Genomic DNA, 20,696 nt, shown 5'->3' on the forward strand with positions numbered 1-20,696 from the left:
TGTAAGATCAAAATGAACAATTTCTCGTTCGTCGTTTGTTCGTTCGCTGCATTTACATGTACGATTATCGTTCGAATTTGATCGTTATCGCGCAAATTCGCACGATAATCGTTACGTGTAAAGGCACCATAATTTTAAAACATGAGCAACTTGAATAAAAAGAAATTAGCATATATTTATTTAGTGTCTATGATCCACAGTTGTTTGGTGCATATGCAGTACATATGTAAATATATAGTGGAAATTGTACATAATTTTACCTTTTTCCCATACTGAAATGTGTTTAAAAATGTGTGAAATAACTATTTTGAGCATAGCAGAAAGCAAGATTCCATTAATAAGACTGTTTTCTACTAAAAAAAAATTTCTTTCAAATTAACAGTTTTCAAAAAGTAATATGGATTTGTAATTTACTTCTATTTAAAAATGTCAAGTCTTCCCATACTTATCAGCTGCTGTATGTCCTGCAGTAAATGTTGTTTTCAGTCTGACTCAGTGCTCTTGGCTGACATCTCTGTCAGAGACAAGAAATCTCCAGAGCAGGAGAGGTATTCTATGGGGATTTGCTACTGCTATGAACAGTTCCTGTCTCCAAATGAGATATCAGCAGGGGAATTGTGCAGCTAATTTTTTTTTTAAGGGTACAAACCCACACAACGTATACGCAGCAAATACGCAGCAGATGTGATGGTAAAGATTTGATGCTGTGTTCAGTTATTTAGATCTAATCTGCTGCGTATTTGCTGCGTATTTGCTGCGTATCGCAGTAGTAAATACGCTGCATATACATTGTGTGGGTTTATACCCTTAAAGGGAACCTGTCACCCCCCGTGCCGGGGTGACAGGCACCCGACCCCCCGTTAGAGCCCCCTATACTCACCTAATCCCGCAGAGTCCCGCTTCTGGAGGTGGTCGGGGCGCGCGCGCTGAGAGATGAGTCCAACGCTCATAGAGAATGACGGAGCGCTGGACTCTCCTGTCATTCTCTATGGGTGTTGGACTCATCTCTCGAGCGCCGGGCTGGAGCGGCTGAGATCTTCATCACCCGACCACCTCCAGAAGCGGGACCCGGCGGGATTAGGTGAGTATATGTAACGCCCGGAGCAGTGGATCCACTGGACCGGCACCAGCGATGGCACAAACCTCACCAGGGAGCGGAGTCTAAGGGGCCGCTGGTTTTCACCAGAGCCCGCCGCAAGGCGGGATGGACTTGCTGCGGCAGGCGACCCCCAGGTCGCTACCCCTGGCTTGGTTGCTGGTGTCGGCAGGCGAGGCGTGGCTGGAGATGGCACAGGCAATAGTCTGCAGATGAGAGAGCACGTGACAAGCTGGACACAGGAACAGGTGGAGTGACAGGGGAACAGGAACCAGGAACAGGGACTAGGGACCAGGTAACGGACAGGACTCAGGAACAGGGACTAGGGACCAGGTAACGGACAGGACACAGGAACAACAGGGAGCTGGGCCAAACGCTATGGGAAGCATGTAGAGGCTCCAACCCAGGGGACAGGGCATGCTGGGATTTATAGGGGAGTGATTAGGTGCAACTACCAATTAGGAGCGCACTGCCCCTTTAAATCTGAGACAGCCGGCGCGCGCGCGCCCTAGGAGGCGGGGACGCGCGCGCCGGCCGGCACAGCGGGAGACAGGAGCGTGGAGAGGTGAGGCGCCCCCCGGGGCCGAGGTGATAGCAGCGCCGGGTCCCCGACTATGGACACCGGCTGCTGCATGGGGCAGGAAGCGGTCGCGGCGGCGGCCCGGAACGCGGGACGCCGCCGCGGCCGTGACAGTACCCCCCCCCTTTGGCCTCCCCCTCTTTCTTGCCTGCAGATGGCACAGGAAGCCACAAAGTCTTTGACATCTTGAAACAGACTAGGCCACCAGTAGTGGCGAGAGATCCGTTGGCCGGTCTTACGGACTCCAGGGTGCCCGGCCTCCAACGAGGAATGACCCCACTTCAAAATACCTCTTCGAAGCGCAGGGTGAACATGAGTCTTTCCGGGGGGTACTCTCTGAAGCGAGGAGGTGACGACTGGTGCTAGGCGATCAGGCGGTAAAACATGGCAAGGGACTGTGGGTCTGTGGACGAGGACCTTCTGTAAGTTCTCCCGGTGGTGAGAGGACACGACCTTAGTCTTGGGTACGGAGAGAGGGTACACCTCGGCAGAGAAGGCATCCGCCGAGTCTTGGTCTTCTGCCGGTAGGTCGGGTAGAGGCTTGGCTGGGACAGGAAACGACATAGTACACTTGGTCTGAGGTGACCTGAGACACTGGTTGGAACAGTCCTGACCCCAACTGAGAATCTCCCCGGTTCTCCAGTCCAGTTGAGGGGCATGTTCTTGCAGCCACGGGAGTCCCAGGAGGACCGCGGGGGAAGAATGGGGCAGGACGTAGAAGGATATCTCTTCTTGATGTAAAGGACCCACCTGGAGGACTAAAGGTGCGGTCTGGTAGTACACACGGTCGGTAAGAATTTCGCCTGTGACCGAGGAGATAGACAGGGGCCTGGCTAGTCGGGTCACGGGTAGCCGCCATCTTTGGACCAATGTTGCCGCAATAAAACTGCCTGCTGACCCAGAATCGAGGAAGGCAGTAGTCTGATGATTTCGTCCTGAGAGAGTCCGGATGGAAACTGGCATAGACAGACTTGGAATGGTGGCATTCACACCTAGGGACACCTGTCCCACCGGACCTAGGTGCGAGCATTTTCCGGATGTTTGGGGACGTAGGGGACATCCCAGCCGGAAGTGATCGGAACCACCGCAATAGAGACAGAGATTCTGCTCCAGGCGCCGGATTCTTTCATCAGGCGTCAGGTGAGCCCGTTCCACCTGCATAGGAATCTCAGGAGAGGGTTGGGACATCGAAAGGTCAGGATTCTGGAAAACCGGCGCCAGCTGGGGATGGCGACGGGAACGGGTTAGTAAATGTTCATGCCGAACCTCCTCCTCCCTCTCCGAAAAACGAGTATCAACTCGGGTGGCCAGTAGAATGAGTTCGTTCAGGGAGGTAGGCAGGTCTCGGGCAGCGAGCACGTCTCTCACACGACTAGACAGGCCCTTCTTGAAGGTGGCCAATAGGGCGGCCTCGTTCCAGTCCAATTCGGCTGCCAGGGTGCGGAACTGGATGGCGTAGTCACCAACAGAGGAGCTGCCTTGAGAGAGGTTGAGGAGAGCAGTCTCGGCTGAAGAAGCACGGGCAGGTTCCTCAAAGACGGAGCGAAACTCGAATAGGAAGGCCCGGAGATTGGCAGCAACTGGATCATCACGGTCCCACAGTGGCGTGGCCCAGGCCAGGGCTCTACCTTCTAATAGGCTGATGATGAAAGCCACTTTAGAGCGCTCGGTGGAAAACTGACTACTCAAAAGTTCAATGTGCATGGTGCACTGAGTCAAGAATCCTCTGCACAACTTAGAGTCCCCAGAGTACTTGCTTGGGAGGGCCAGTCGGAGTGAAGAAGAAGCGTCAGGAGGTGGTGTGCGCTGGGCAGTAGTCTGCTGCTGTAAGGCGGCAGTGAGTTGCTGGATCTGCTGTGACTGCTTCTGGATTTGTTGCGCCTGCTGAGTGACCACTCTGGCGACATCACGGAGATCAGGCACCTCGCCGGGATCCATGGTTGGAGCCTACTGTAACGCCCGGAGCAGTGGATCCACTGGACCGGCACCAGCGATGGCACAAACCTCACCAGGGAGCGGAGTCTAAGGGGCCGCTGGTTTTCACCAGAGCCCGCCGCAAGGCGGGATGGACTTGCTGCGGCAGGCGACCCCCAGGTCGCTACCCCTGGCTTGGTTGCTGGTGTCGGCAGGCGAGGCGTGGCTGGAGATGGCACAGGCAATAGTCTGCAGATGAGAGAGCACGTGACAAGCTGGACACAGGAACAGGTGGAGTGACAGGGGAACAGGAACCAGGAACAGGGACTAGGGACCAGGTAACGGACAGGACTCAGGAACAGGGACTAGGGACCAGGTAACGGACAGGACACAGGAACAACAGGGAGCTGGGCCAAACGCTATGGGAAGCATGTAGAGGCTCCAACCCAGGGGACAGGGCATGCTGGGATTTATAGGGGAGTGATTAGGTGCAACTACCAATTAGGAGCGCACTGCCCCTTTAAATCTGAGACAGCCGGCGCGCGCGCGCCCGAGGAGGCGGGGACGCGCGCGCCGGCCGGCACAGCGGGAGACAGGAGCGTGGAGAGGTGAGGCGCCCCCCGGGGCCGAGGTGATAGCAGCGCCGGGTCCCCGACTATGGACACCGGCTGCTGCATGGGGCAGGAAGCGGTCGCGGCGGCGGCCCGGAACGCGGGACGCCGCCGCGGCCGTGACAGTATAGGGGGCTCTAACGGAGGGTTGGGAGCCTGTCAGCCCGGCACGGGGGGTGACAGGTTCCCTTTAAGGATAAAAAAAAAAAAGTTCTCCCAATTCCACTACCACAACCACCAATTGTAGTTATTTAGAGCCTTTGGCTGATCGCCTCATTTTAACCTACCAAAGGTCTGCCACTTTTCAGCTTTACATCTCCCTGTGTGATACAGGTTGTGTAAGCAACAAATGATGGAAGCAATGGGCTGCATGAATGATCCAGCTTTCCTTGAGCCTTGTAATAAGATCTTTAAATGAGTGCCGATCTATGCAAAAAAAGGGGATGATGCATGTATATGACAGAGAGGGCTACCGACCTGATTTTTTTCATTGTACTGAACATCCTATCCTTATTTCACGGACAGTCAACATTAACAAACTACAAACTAACCATGTGTAGTCTAATCCTGCAGTCATGCCAATGTGTTGATGACTGGTCAAAAAACATTTGACCCTGTTAGATTATTTCCACATAGGTTGTATCCACTGCATACTGTATTTCACCCTGTGGATTATTTTGAAAAAAATCCACATTAGAGTAAAGTACCTATGTTTTCAGTGTTTTTTTTCCAAAATTCTATTTCACATGCACATAAGCTGCAGTAGAAATTGCCCTGCAGTGTGGATTTTACATCCCCAGCATGTCCATTGTTTTTGCAGGTCTTCTGCGAAATTTGTTCACAATTTGGCTATGTTCACACAACGTCAAAAATATTGAAAAGGTGGCCGATTTTTGGCGTTTTTGCAAAAAGTTTTGCCAATGTCTAAACCAGCCCCAATCTGCAGTATTGCTATTTTTTTTTACATTTACATATGTGCAGCTTTATGCACACAAGCAAACAAGCAACAAATCTACTCTAAAATCTGCATGATTTGGTGCAGATTTACAGATCCCATTGTGAATTTTTGCTAAACTAGTGTAAAACTAGCCTAAATGTAGTAAATTGGCAAAATAAGTGGGATGAGTATAATAAGTGTAGTGCACACCAACAAGTATTGATCATCCTGTCTTTGAAAACCTTTTTGCTATAGTTGTTCAACAGTGAGGGCTACATTCACACAGATTAAAGAAACACTGATAATACCAAACATATGCTCTATGGACTTTTAAATGACGTTAATAAAAATATATGAACTGTCTTTCGTAATGTGTTATATTTTTTTCGAAAACACTCTCTCATTTGATCTAAATTTCATTGTCAAGCTGCCATGAGTACATTGCATACTAAAAAAATAGATTGAGACAATCTATTGAACTCTATTTGATTTTTATTTTTGCTATTAATCCAATAATGACACAGCTTATTTCTACATAATGACAAGGGTATATCAAAGACTACAAATCTTTGACTCAAAAAGTCTCAAATATATTCATAAATATGATGGCTCCTACCCTAATTAAATGAAACAGTTTGTGACAGTGAATTAAGAGATGATAAAGGTAATTTGATTCAACACCATTTAGCTCATAGCTAAGCTTTGGATTAATGTGACCTGACAACACTTGCAGTAAATGCACATTTATTAGATTAATTGCCCTCTACTATGTTTTTTTCTTAAATAAATTGTGTCTATGTTCACTACACAAATTACATAGATGATGTTACTAAATATGGGACAACACAACATTTTACAGTGATCTGTATGATTTTCTAATGTATTTTAGCATGTCTTTAAAACAACTGTATTTCAATACCAAAGTACATGTCTCTTCGTAATTACATTTTTATTCATTATTATTTAATAAATGATTATGTTCCTGTAAACATAATTGTTTTCAAACCGGCCTAGCTATTAAACAATAATATGAATAATGATTTAGTATTATTGACAATTAATACTGTGTTATGGTCAGATCATCATGCTGCCTTAAGCCCTACATGACTGAGCCATTTAGCATCAATTATGCTTTTAAATAAAATAGCCAGGTGCTAACTATATTTAGCAGCTCAAAATGTACAAATTACAAGGCTGTTGTAGCTTGTATGTGACATTTATAAAACGCTTTTGAAAATCTAATAAAATGTAGAAGTAATTGGAAATGCATGAATCTATTACAAAAATAAACATAAAAGGGCAAGTACTAACAAATATTCTTCAATTGAAAGCATTGATATAGTTTTCAACTGCAAATTTTATAAATTTCTTGTATTTCAAACAATATTAATAAAGCCAAAGAAATAGTATTTTTTTTTTTTGTCTATTAGCAATTCAATGAAAGTGGGGACCCTTGAATCAATGTGGAATGTGGCTCTTAGCTATGCATTCGAGCAAAAGTATTGTTCTCCAAGGAGTTATGTGCAAGAGGGATAAAACACATTTTAGTGCTTTAAAGAAGCACAATGTACATCTGCAGTAGAATGAAGCTGACAGCTGTGGAACGGTAAAATTCTAAATCCTTGAGGCTGGTGTCTCCAAAGAGGGTCTCCTGTATTAAAAGCCTGTAGAAAAAAAAACAAAAAAACCTGATTATAGCACACATTAAAATAAGCTTACCAAATCATATTCTTCAAAAGCAAGAACTAGCATGCATTTGGCATTATGTCAAACATAGAATCATACACCAAGATACATTCTACTTATACGTATTATGTTACATACTGTTGTATTTATATAATATGTGCACAACAATAATAGTTTATCTATACACAGTGCATTAAGATTTAGTCTTCAAACCCTTTTTTACATTTTGTAATGTTGTGGTCTTGTGGTAAAATAAAACAATCAAGTTTTTGTATATCATTCTCCACTCAATACCTCATGATGAAAACAGTGTTAAAAACCTTTGGCAGCAATTACAGTCTCCTGTCGTTTTTGGTATGCCCACATAGATTTGGGGAATTTCTGCCATTCCTCTTTGTAGTTCTAAAGCTCTATGACTATAGAATGACTATGTTCACACAACATTTTTCAGCTCTGTTTAAAATTATATTTGTTATTTTGAGTCTAAAATAAGGGACGTAATTTAGCAGCCTAGCCTCCCCTTAGTGCAGGGGTCTCAAACTCAATTTACCCGGGGGCCGCTGGAGGTAGAGTCTGGGTGAGGCTGGGCCGCATCAGGTTTTCCACAAGAAAAGTTCTTACAAAAACATTCCAATGTCATCAAATGTTTTTATCTTTTCATCTATTAAAACCACATATAGTTGCTGACTAGAGAAATTTAACTATTATTATTCATATTCAAATGTCTGTATTGACAGTTCCTTAAAGGAGAAGTCCGGGCAAAAATTATTTTTTATATGTTATTACTGATGGAAAGTTATACAATTTTCTAATGTACATTAATTATGGGAAATGCTCCTATACTGCTATTTCCCTTAATTTATCAGGAAGTGTTCGAATTCTCTCTGAAGCAGTGATGTCACGACGAAAGGTGTAAATCCTATGGAGTGTCCAGCAGGGGCGCACTATATATAGAAGTCAATGAGTACCATTGACTTCTATATATAGTGCGCCCCTGCTGGACACTCCATTGGAATTACAATGGATGTGTATGTAAATGTAGTATACAGTGTTTTTGCTTGAATACATATTTGAAATACTTTGGGGAGCAAGTGTCCTTGCTCCCCAAAGTATTCCATAAATGTAAGCAATCAGTACATAACAGTAAGCCCGCCGAACCGCCGCCGCTACCGAACGCCCGCCGCTCTGGACTACTGAACTACTACTCTCCCCACCTGCTCATAGCATGAGCAGGTGATGGGAGAGTAGTAGCTGGGTTATATCTCCAAGATCGCCACCGCCGCCGCTGATGCCGCGCAGGGGAGCCGCACATCACTGCAGCCATCATCCCCCTCCTGCTGCTTCCTTACTCTCTCAGAGATATAATCCGGCTACTACTCTCCCATCACCTGCGCATGCTATGAGCAGGTGTGGAGAGTAGTAGTTCGCCGCCGCTGATGCTGCCGTGCAGAGGTGCCGCACATCACTGCAGCCATCATCCACCTCCGCTCCCCCGCTCCCCCCATCTGATGGCTGACTTCCCGCCCGGCCGCCGCTCTCCGATCACACGTGCCGGCGGCCGGGCGGGGAGTCAGCCATAAGGACACTTGCTCCCCAAAGTATTTCATAAATGTATTCAATCAAAAACACTGTATACTACATTTACATACACATCCATTGTAATTCCAATGGAGTGTCCAGCAGGGGCGCACTATATATAGAAGTCAATGGTACTCATTGACTTCTATATATAGTGCGCACCCTGCTGGACGCTCCATAGGAATTACACCTTTCGTCGTGACGTCACTGCTTCAGAGAGAATTCTAACACTTCCTGATATACTGCTATTTCCATTAATTTAGTGTATGAGCATTTCCCAAAATTGGGCTAGGTTCACACTATGTAACTGTGCGGCTGTATTTTTTATGCGGCTGTAAATGTGCGGATGAAACTCCGGCCGTGGGAAAAAATAGACATGCGGCTCAAAACATACGGTCATTTACTTGGAAATCTGGTTCAACTAAAAATAACAAATAAAATCTTAAGAAAGTGATGCAAACACCTCTGGATGCATCTGGGAAAGCAGGGAACACAGTTTACATGAATTGCTATTACCGGGGTTTGCGATCCTCTGCACTAATGCCGATGTCTCTCATGGTTAATCTATTAAAATAATAAAACACATTTTCATTGTAATAAAGTGCCTTTCGTTGTTCACTAATTAAATTTAAACTAATCCATCATTTTGCAATTAAATATACTGTTAAAATAAATAGATATATAAATAAATGTATATTTATATATATATTTATTTTTTGACAGTATATTTAATTGCACAATGATGGATTCGTTAGAATTAAATTATTAACCAACGAAACTGAATTTATTTCATCGAAAATGTGTTTTCTTAATTAAATATTAATAGCCAGTTAATTCATATTGCCGGCAATAGAGCTTTCTGTACTAATCATCACTTTACTTTAATGAAAACATCAAATGTTTCTTCTAATTATGTTATCACAATAGCATTATTAGAAGAAACATTTAGAATTATATGTGCGCTCAGCTGATTGGCTGATCGGCTGAGCGCACATATAATGAGCCGGTCCGCAGCACAGTGACTTCATTGTGCTGCGGACCATCGAAGAGGTTATTTATTTATTTAAAAAAAAAAACGCATAGGGTCCCCCCTATTTTTATAACCAGCCGGGTTAAAAACCAAACGACAGCAGCCTGGTAACACCAGGGTGGGAAGAGCCATTGGTTTAGGCCCTCCCCAGCCTAAATCTTACCAGCCTTACAAGGACGTCTGTTCGCTACGTCGGGTGGGCGGTGTGTGAGGCGGAGGGGCAGCCGCGGCAAGATACCGGGGAAAAAAAGATTCGGGGCGGCAGGCATTTAATCCGGGGCTGGGCCGCACTTACAGTAAAATTACCATTGAGGTGGGGGCCGCAAACTAGTGTCCCGAGGGCCGCAGTTGGCTCACGGGCCGCAAGTTTGAGACCCCTGCCTTAGTGCAATGACAGCTGTTGGTGCATTACTCTAGTTTGGGGTTACTAATTTGCCTTTGGGTGTGTATTAATTGAAAAGTCCATTGAATTTAATAGTAAAAATGAAGAAAGAATGGTGAAAAAAAAACTGTGAACAACCACTAAAAAACGTCCGTTGTTTGCAAAAGATGTCCAAAAATAATTGTCATGATCATTATTTTGACATACATGGCGATAACATCCGTTATTCAATATATTGTGTGCATTGGACGTCCGTCTTTCTATTGACTTCAGTGCATTGCATTGCAGTCAGTTAAATCACGGCAATAACAGACGTTTTTTAAAATATCAAAGTATCTCTATTTTTGACGTGTGAACATGGCCAATAGCTATTTTCAGGTCTCTTCAGAGATAATTTTGGGTTTAAGTCTGGGCTCTGACTGGGCCACTCCATGATTTTCATGGAGTTGCCAGTCCTGTGCTGTCTTTTTCCTATGCGTCTATGATCATTGTCTTCCTAAAAGGTGAACCTTCCTCTTAATCTGAGGTCCAGAGTACTCTAGGTCAGATTTTTATAAAGAATATCTCTGTACTTTGACCCATCCAGCTTTGCCTCAACCTTATTCCAGCCACTGAGAAACACACCTACAGTATCATACTGCCACCATGCTTTTTTTTTTGTATGGATGATATGAGGCCAAAAAGTGTCATCTTGGTTCAGACTAGAGAATCATAATTTATATAGTCTTAGAATCTTTTATGTGCTATGTTTTCCAAACTCCAGACAGGATTTCATGTGTTTAACACTAAGGAGAGGCTTCTCTCTAGTTGACCTTCTGTACGTTTCTTTATTCTGCACGCAGGATCTGAACACAGTTCAAACATTGGGTTCTTGGTTACCTCTCTTACCAAGGTTCTTATCTTTAAACTACTCAGTTTGGCAGCCTGTTTGGAGGCCACTGTGTTCTTGGAAGCTTTAATGGAGAAGTCTGGGCAAATAAAAATTAACCAAACGGGCAAGGGATAAGCCCATGCCCTCACAGTGCCACATTCTGCTCCTGGACCCCTGATGGGATTCTCCACCCCCTCCCGCGCTACATCATGACTTGGCTAACGGACACCCCACTAAGCCAGTCAGTGGCTGGGGCTGTATCCCACCCTTTTCCGACAATCTGTGACATACAAGGAAATGGAGAGAAGATGACATCTGGTGGGACCCGGTAGCCAAGTTATGCGGTGCTGTGAGGGCATGGGGACTGGTAAGCATAGGTTCTTTATTATGTCCACCCCCCCCCCCCCCCCCATTGCACACAGTATAGTTATTCATTTTGCTGGACTTCTCCTTTAGGCACAGCAGAATGTTTTTGTTCCTTTCTCTAAATCTGTTCTTTACACAGCCCTGTCTCTTAGTTCTGGATGCAGGTCTATCTACCTCATGGCATGATTTTAGTGCTGATATGCCTTGTCAGCTGTGGGACCATATATAGACATGATTGTGTTTTTTCTAATCATGTCCAGTCAACTAAACTCACCTCAATCAGACTCCAATCAAGGTGTAGAAACATCTTTAAAGAGGCAGGGGGGTTGGGAAAATAAGAAAGTATACTTACCCATCCCCATGCCCCCATATTGCTGCACCCGGTTCTCTCTCATGGCTGCCGGCAGTCATTTCCCGTCCAGTATCCCGGTATATCATGTACCTGGCTCCTCCAGCTGCTTTGTCACGGCCCCGCTTATGGATTGTCCGCTGTCAGTGAATGACTTGACAATAGAACCTCCTTTCTTTCAACATCAGGTATACCGGGCCCCGGTCCGGGGAAACAAAGTGAAGGGTGCATGTACTATTAACCCCTAGACGACCTAGGGCGTACAGGTAAGCCTTGGAAGTCTGTGCTCAGATGACCATGGGCGTACCTGTACGCCCTGACCTATGAAGCGCGATCCGGAGCGGAGCGTGCTTCATATAAGGTGGGGGCCGGCTGTAGTGAGCAGCCAGCACCTCACCATTAATGACAGGCTGCAGCGGTTGTGCTGCAGCGTGTCAGTAACCCCTTAAACACCGCGGCATTTATGTGTAACTGACTGGGGGGGTCCCGATCATTGTAACAGACTGCCGGAGGTCTCTCACCTGCCTCCGCGCGGTCCAATCGGCGATCTGCTCACTGAGCCTGCACAGGCAGGCTCAATGAGCAGATCGCCTATCACACTGATCAATGTTATGCCTATGATCATAGCAGTGATCAATGTGAATATTCAAACAAATGTATGTAAAAGTCCCCCAAAGGGACTTAAAATGTTTAAAAAAAAAAAAAAAGAAGTAAAAATCATTATTACACTGCCCTAAAGCCCCTCCCCCAATAAAAGTTTAAATCACCCCCTTTCCCATTATATAAATAAAACATATACAAATAAATAAACATATAATATACCGTAGTGTGCATAATTGTCCGATCTATTAAAATATAACAAGCGTCATCACTAGTGCCAGGATTACCGATTTTTTTTGTTACATTATATATTAAAAAAAAGTTAATAAAAAGTGATCAAAACATCCGATCTTCACAAATATGGTATTAATAAACACTAGAGATCATTGCGGAAAAAAATGACACCACATACAGCCTCGTAGGTGAAAAAATAAAACTGTTATAAGCGTCACAATAGGCCCATTTTATTAATAATTAATTGCAAAAAAAAGTATTTCATTAAAAAAATATATAACATTAGAAAATATGTGTAAACCTGCATAGGGTTGTGTTCGGACTGACCTATAGAATAATGGTATTATGTCGCTTTTACCTTATAGTACATTACGTAGACACGGGAACCGCCCAAAAGTTACCATATTGCAATCTTTTTTAGGATTTCACCTATTTATATCTTGGTAAATAATATATTTGGGATTCCATCATACATGTTATGGTAGAATGAAAGACGCCATTACAAAGTACAGCTACTCCTGTAAAAAACAAGCCCTTACATGGCCCTGTAGATAGAAAACTGAAAATGCTGGAGCTCTTAGAAGGGGAGGAGGGAAAAAAGAAAACACAAAAAAGTGTTTCATAGCTGGACCAGCTTCTTTTTCAAGTGTCACACCTGACACTTGAAAAAGAAGCCTGTCCGGCTTCAAAATGCGTTGTGTCTAATAAATTTTTTATAACATCTGCACCTTTCTCTTTGTTTCTCCCCGGCCCGGTATACCCGATGTCGAGTGAAGGAAGGTTTTGTTGTCTATTGTGATTTCTAGTGGATTATCAGGAGTGGCTGCAGTCTGACCTATGCACTATTGAGAGTTGTACCTCACCCATTTGCACAACTGCTTAAGGTGAGAGTTCCAATGTTACAGCTCACCCCATTTCAGGTGACCTACAAAATGTCTTATTTTTTTGAGTTAGTGACTAGAGCAGTGTCCCTCCCCAGTCACTCATTGGCTGAGTGGACAATCCATCAGCTGCGTATGTGATGTTGCAGCTGGAGTAGCTGCAGGATGTCGGTCTCTGTCAGCAAGACCCAGGACAGACTACCTCAGAAGCGACATTGATTGGCCCTTACATCTGGCTACGAGGTACATATCTTGCTGCAGAGTACACACTTGGCTATGAGGGGGCTATCTGGCTGCCAGGGGCATACCTTGATATAAATAACCAAACCAGAAATAAGCAATCAAATAAAAGCAATAAGCAATTCGTCCTAAATGAAAAACATTTTAAACCCCAAAATGGACCAGGAGTTACTGGTGTGACATGACCCCAACTAGTCTGGGAATTGGGGAGTTGGAGTCTTCCAAGCATCAGGCATTCATGTTACACACCATGACTTCCTTGGAAGACTCCAACTCCCATACTCTCCTGACTATACTTTGGTGATATCCTAATTTTTTTTTTTTTGTTGACTTTGCATACAATTTTATTTTTCAATTGTTCAGTTGTTTTTGCAATATTACATTTTATTCTGCACTTGCTGAATAAAGTTTATGCAATATGGGTCTTGAGGTCATGTCATACCAGTACAACCCCTGGTCCATTTTTTTAATTTAAATGTTTTTAATTTGGGACAGACAAATTAATTTGAAAATATATATATTTTTGTGACTAACAAAGATTACATTTATATATTTTTGGTGTGACGACTTGATATATGCCTTTTTCATTGTGCTTTATAAATTCATTATTTGGTATGCCACAGCTGTGCTGATGGTGTCTACTTTACATTTGTCTTTGTAAAGCCCCTATTCCACAGGACGTTTAGCGGAGCAAATGAGCGCTCTCAGCGCTCGTTTGCTCCTCGTTGCCCGCTGGGAGCTGCGGGGGCCTGTCTGGGTGATCGCTGATCGTCTGGGCAGCCCTCAGGATATAGCAGCGTCTGCTGCCGATGCTCCTATTCAACAGAGCGACGGCAGCAGATTGCTGCTATATCAGTCGCTTGTTTTTCAACATGTTGAAAAACAAGCGACTGCAACGATCAGCCGACATGAACGATGTTGGCTGATCGTTGCACTCTATTCCACGGGATGATTATTGTCCGTAGCGGCTGATATCGGCCGAATACGGACGATAATCGTTCCGCAGAATAGGGCCTTTAGGCTATGTTCACACATCAAAGAAAGAGAAAAGGCGTCCTCTTTTTCTATTTAAAAAGACGTCCGTTATTGCCGCAATTTAACTGGTTACACACAATGTATAAAATGATTGGCGTTATCTGCACAGATGTCAAACTAATGATCATCGTCAAACCTAGATACCATCTGTAATTTTATACACTGTGTGCATTGGACGTTCGTTATTCCATTGACTTCAATGCATTCCAATTGTAAATTGTGGCAATAACGGACGTCTTTTTAAATAGAAAAAGCAGATGCCTTTTCTCTTCTTTTTTTACATTGTGTGAACATACTGTAGCCTTCCTGGGATGATGCCTTCAGAAATAAAAGTACACAAGAGAAATGGGACATATTTAAGGTTATCCTGGAAAGATTGTGGGAACGACACATACCATATGGGAATAAAAGTAGTAGAAATAGGAGAAAATCAATGTGGTTAACTACAGCTGTTAGGTGTGCAATAAATGATAAGAAACAAGCATTCAGACTACTAAAACAAGAAACTAGTGGGGGAGCAACTATAAACAGAAGAATAGAACGTGTAAAAAAAAATAAAAGAAGCAAAAATTGCAACAAAAAGGATTGCCACAGAAAGTAAAACGAAAGTAAAACAACAAAAGACTTAAAACTAAAGATGTTGGTCCCCTCAAAAACAATCTGGGTGTAATGGTGGTGGGGAAAAAGGAAAAGTCCAATCTACTTAATACATTCTTCTCTACTGTATTCACAGAGGAGAATCCCATAACAGATGACAGGGATTGTTCCACAGGACTGGCGCAAAGCTAATGTGGTACCAGTGTTCAAGAAGGGGTCAAAGAGTGATCCTGGAAACTATAGGCCTGTAAGCCTAAGATTTATAGTGGGTAAAGTATTTGAGGGGTTTATAAGAGATGCTATACTAAAGTGTCTTAATGAAAACAATCTAATAACGCAGCACCAGCATGGATTTATGAGGAATCGCTCCTGTCAAACTAATCTGATCGGCTTCTATGAGGGGGTCAATTATAGACTGGACTTGGGGGAGGCTGTGAATGTTCTGTGGATGTTGTGTATCTGGACTTTTCAAAGGCATTTGAAACTGTGCCACATAAAAGGTTGGTCTATAAAATGAGGATGCTGAGACTAGGGGAAAATATATGCAAATGGGTTACTTACTGGTTGTGTGATAGAAAACAGATGCTGGTCATTGATTGAACATATTCTGATTGGGTTTTAGTTACTAGTGGGGTACCACAGGGGTCAGTGTTGGGTCCACTTCTTTTTAATATTTTTATTATTGACCTTTTTAGAGGTGCTACAGAGTAGAATCTCCATTTTTGCAGATGATACTATGAGACTATGAAACTCTCTGCCACATGATGTTGTCATGGCTGATAACTACTGTATGTTACTATGTTTTTTTTCAAGTTGTTATTGTCTAATTCCTGTTATGCTACTAAGGCTATGTTCCCATACAGTATTTTTGTTCAGTATTTTTGTTCAGTATTTTTCAACTAAAACCAGTGGATTGAATGGATTGAAAACAAAGTAAGGCTATGTTCACACACTGATGAAATTAAGTGGAAGGCTGTCATTTAATGGCAAATAATATCCCTTGTATTAAAGTAACGGGAATTTTTTGCCATTAATTTGTGGCCATCCCCTCAATTTCAACAGTGTGTGAACATAACCTTTCTGTGTTTTCAATCCACTCCTGGTTTTGGTTGCAAAATACTGAGCAAAAATACTGTGTGGGAGCACAGCCTAAGGGCCCTATTCCACGGGCCGAGCAACGATGTAAACGAGTGCCGATCTGCTACATTGGCGCTCGTTTACTGGGCCTATTCCACGGCCCCGATGATCATGAAACAAGGGCTGCAAGGACATCGTTACCAATGTCCTTGCAGCCCTTGTTTCATACATTACCTGTCCGGGCTGCAGGTCTTCTTCTCCCAGTCCCGCGCGGCCAATCACTGATTGACAGACCGCTCAGCCAATCACTGGCCGCGGCGTTTCCATCAGTTCAGACAGCCAGCCCCGCTATTCAACCGTAGCGATGCGCTGGTGGCGAACGATTTTAGGTCTAAGCTTAAATTAACGATCGGACGATGACACGATCATCGGCTGATCGTTCTCTCTATTCCATGAAGCGAAAATCGGCCGAATGTCGCTCCTGTGGAATAGGGCCCTTAGACTTAAACTTCTTATGTTGGATTCTTTATTATACTATGACTCTAGTGGATGGTCTCTCCTGTATAGAGTACATATAGCCTATGGATGTTATGTTGCATCAAAGTAGTTGTTTTGACTGATCTTTCTGTGTAGCATTGATTTACAGCCACTTACATTATTAATTTTTTTTCTTTAACATTTATTCCTTCATGTTGCCGGTCTGCTGTGGCCCATGTATAACAAATAGTCATTCTATCCACACTAAGATTTTTGTTGTTCTTGTGGTAAACTGTACACTATATTAAAATATGTTGCTTGTAAATGCAATTTATTTTTTTACATTATCTTTTCCATATTTCAACTGGTCTCCTTTCTAGTCATAGCAATAGGACCCATCATTTCGGGTGTGTTTACACATGGCATTTATTTTGCACTAATGATGGGTTTTTCAAAATCAGAGCAAAAATGGCACTATTTTACCACAATTGAACAATCTATAGCAACATGGCTTGAAAATCATGGCAAAAATGCACTATCAATTCCAAAATAAACGTCATGTGTGAACACACCCTAGGCTATGTTTACAGAAGGTTTTAAGAAAGACATCTGCTATTGCAACATTTTAATTGACCTTAATAAATTGCATTGAATTCTAAGGAATAATGGATGTCTTTTTCACACAGTGTATTAAATGAAGTCCACCTCAAAAGAAGTCTGTCTTTCAATTCATTGTGTGAAAAAGAAGTCCGTTATTCCATAGACTTTCATGCAATTTACTGCGGTCAATTAAAATGATTCAATAACGGATGTCTTTTATAAAACAAAATACGGACACCTTTTTCCTTTTTTGAATGTTGCGTGAACATAGCCTAAGGCTAGGTTCACACATCGTTTTATTACGTAAAGAATGGACGCTGATTGCAATTGCCTCAGCGTCTGTTCTTTACTGCAGGTACGGCATTGCATTGAAGTCAACGCAATGCCGTCCACTGTGTTCATACATCGTTATTCTAATGCCCAATCTTAAGCACAGGCGTTAGAATAATGTGCCTGTCAATTATTTGGTACAGAGTGCAGAGTCGCTGTATGGCTATGTTCACACATCATTTAACATAGCCATACAGCTATGCAACGGGCGCTGTTAAACAATGTGTGAACATAGCTATACAGCGACTCTGTACCCACAATCTGCCCCCTCTAAACCGCTCATACTGTCAGATAGCTGCTTTTAATCCAAGATCTGTCGTGGGGTCTGTTCGGCAGGTGCTGCGGTTATTGTACTAAAAAGCAACTTTAAAACTTGCAGCCCGTGTCAAATTGGCTGGATCGTTAAGGTACCTGTGCAGTGTTCAGACAAGTGGTGATTAGGAGAAATCCTGATTGGGGCATTGCTAATGGTGAAGAGGGCAGGGAGGAGGGACGGAGAGGCGGTGCAGGCCTAGGGCATGGGTACTCTAGGCCACACTAATTTGACACAGGGCTGCAAGTTTAAAAGTTGTTTTTCTAGCACAATAACGGCATCACCTTCCGAACGGACTCCAGGACAGATCTTAAATTAAAAGCAGCTATTTGACGTCAGGGGTATGCTCCTTTTAGGCCAGCAATCTTGCTATGTCAGGCAGACCTTTGTATAGGTTCCATCTGGGGTGATCTTAGATCTCTCCTGTTTATTAAAGTAATGATCATTGGCTGAATTTTAGGCCATATATGACATCTGTGTTTTGCGTTACTGATATTTTTGGTTTTAATGCATATCAATAAAGGTGAAGTTCTAATTGAGATTTACTGATAATAATGTATATATATAGGTTCCCAATGGTAGCAAAATCGCAGTTACTGTGTTTCAACGCAAAGAATACAGTGCTGAACCTATTATACCACAAAGCAGTATATCTGTACTGCAGAATAGTATAAGTGTCAGTAGAGATTAGTGAAGAGTGCTTCATGGAGCTTTATACGAAGCAGAACGCTCAGCATTTGAATCCCAATGTCTCGCTGCTCCGTGGAAAAGGTGGAGACACTTTGAAAACATGGATACGGCCTATTGCTACATTTTCACAGTGTAAAAATAAGGGCCAATAACGGACGTTGGCGCAAAACAACAGTCCTTATTAATGATCAGGATCATTATTAACAGCTGTTGTTTTGCAACAACAGCTGTTATTTGCTCTTATTTTTACATTGTGGGAACATAGCCTATAGCTGTATCCTTGTTTTAAGGGTGACCCTGAACACCTCAATGAATGCTTCTCTCATCTCTAATTGTCAGTTGTAGGCTATGTTCCCACAACATATTTTTCAGACGAAAAATCTGTCTTTTTTTTATAATGACATTGTGGAAACATAGCAGGGGAATGTGACCATCTCATAAAAAAGACAGATGCTAATAAAGAACATAATTTTATTAGGGCCCGTCCATTTATTTTTGACGGACAGTTCTCCAAATATGTTCCCAAAGTGAGATCATAGCTTTAGCCTGATACTGACAATTAGCCTGGGAGAGGCTTGGCAAGCCCTGGTCTCGGCACCTGTGGATGATTCCTTGGGCTCTAAATCTGAAAATCCCCATAATGCATATTTGTATGTCTTGGTTTGGCTATGTTCACACATTTTTTCCTTTAAATTTTTTAAAAGAAAAAATGACATCCATTTAGAGTTTAAAATGATGTCTGTCTGGAAATCATGATCATGGCCTTTCTTTCCAGTCTTTAGTACCTTGTGGAAACATAGCCTAAATGTGATGTTCTGATCATGTGTGTATGCTAAAAAGTATCGAAAGTAGTAGTCAAATGTTATTCATAACCTCTAGTGTGTACAACAGATAGCTAGCTAGATATAAAGATAGATTGTTGAACAGCAGAAATCAATGCCGATAAAATATAAAATAGATGCATTGATATAGTCTTACAGTATTCAAAAATACACAATCTTTACTTTCCCTTTTTTGTCTTTAGGGCTACAGCTACTCACAGAGGCCAGGTTATATTCAAAGATGCTCTGGCACAGCAGTTATGTGAGCAAGGAGGTAAGAAACTTTATAGATTTAATTTTTATGTATATGTTTTCTTTTTGCAGTGGTGTTCATAATTCAAATATTCATTGTAGGGGATTTTTCTATTGATCAAAGACTAATGTAGCTCATCTTTTTGTATATGCTTAAGGCACTTGTCCTCTCACATTCATTGGATCTGTTACCTTTTATCTTTACTAATGAGGGACCAAGGGACTTCAGCTTTAAGGCTAATGAAAGACACAGACATGTCAAGGAACAATCGACATATACAAAATTTTTCAGTAGTTATTTTATGGCAAGGATTGGGGACTAGGCATTGTTTATAAACTGATTACTTACTATTAATTTATAATATAAATACCTCTCTGTAAATACAGAGCATCTAGGGGCTATTCTTCACATTTTTGCATTATAACCTTTCTTCTCTACATTCTCTGAATCCAAGCTTTTGTAAATGGTACCTGTTGACTGCTGCCTTAGGCTTTGTTTCCACAGTTGCATTTATCTGCATTTGCCAAAACCACACCCCATTTCTCAGCCATTGGCTATGTTCCCACAGTGTTTTTTCTTGTCCATTGGCCCTCCAACAGTGCAATAACATCTGCTGGTACATTATTCTACTTTAGGTGGACTAATTGGCCTTGGGGTGTGTCTTAAAGGCTCTGTTCACACAACTTCGAAAAAAAAAAAAGGCGTCCATTTTTTCTATTTAAAAAGACATCCTATATTGCCGCCATTTAATTGACTTCAATGCAATGACGGACATCCAATGTACAGAATGTATAAAATGACAGATATTGTGCAAACGTCAATATAATGATCATGACAATTATTATCATCCATCGATTGCAAACAGCTGCCTTTTTTTTATTTTTTCACCGTCGTTTCACCGTTTTTTTTTTCAAATTTGAGAGTCAAACCATTCTTTTAATAGTCTTGATTCTGATACACCAACCAATAGATAACTTATACAAAAACAGGCATTAAGAAATAGATTGAAAAAAAGGCATAAAAACATAGCTGAGCTACCAATGATTGACAATAGTTTATTCTGTATACTTAAAGGGGTTGTCCGGGATATTTTAATAAACTAGCATTGCATTGACCTCTGTGGGTGTTGCATATTCTACATACACTTC

The 20,696-nt window shown here is 42.6% G+C and overlaps 1 protein-coding gene across 2 annotated transcripts in view; it reads left to right on the top strand.

Annotated features, from left to right (window-relative positions):
- The window catches only part of RELN (reelin), a 524,687-nt gene that overhangs the window by 186,951 nt on the left and 317,040 nt on the right, over positions 1-20,696 (top strand). For both annotated transcript variants that reach the window (XM_069977829.1, XM_069977836.1), the window contains exon 4: positions 19,499-19,569. In XM_069977829.1, the coding sequence (XP_069833930.1) occupies positions 19,499-19,569 (71 nt within the window). The remainder of the gene's footprint in view (positions 1-19,498; positions 19,570-20,696) is intronic.

Source organism: Dendropsophus ebraccatus, chromosome 1, assembly GCF_027789765.1.
Source record: "Dendropsophus ebraccatus isolate aDenEbr1 chromosome 1, aDenEbr1.pat, whole genome shotgun sequence".
Lineage (NCBI taxonomy): Eukaryota > Metazoa > Chordata > Amphibia > Anura > Hylidae > Dendropsophus > Dendropsophus ebraccatus.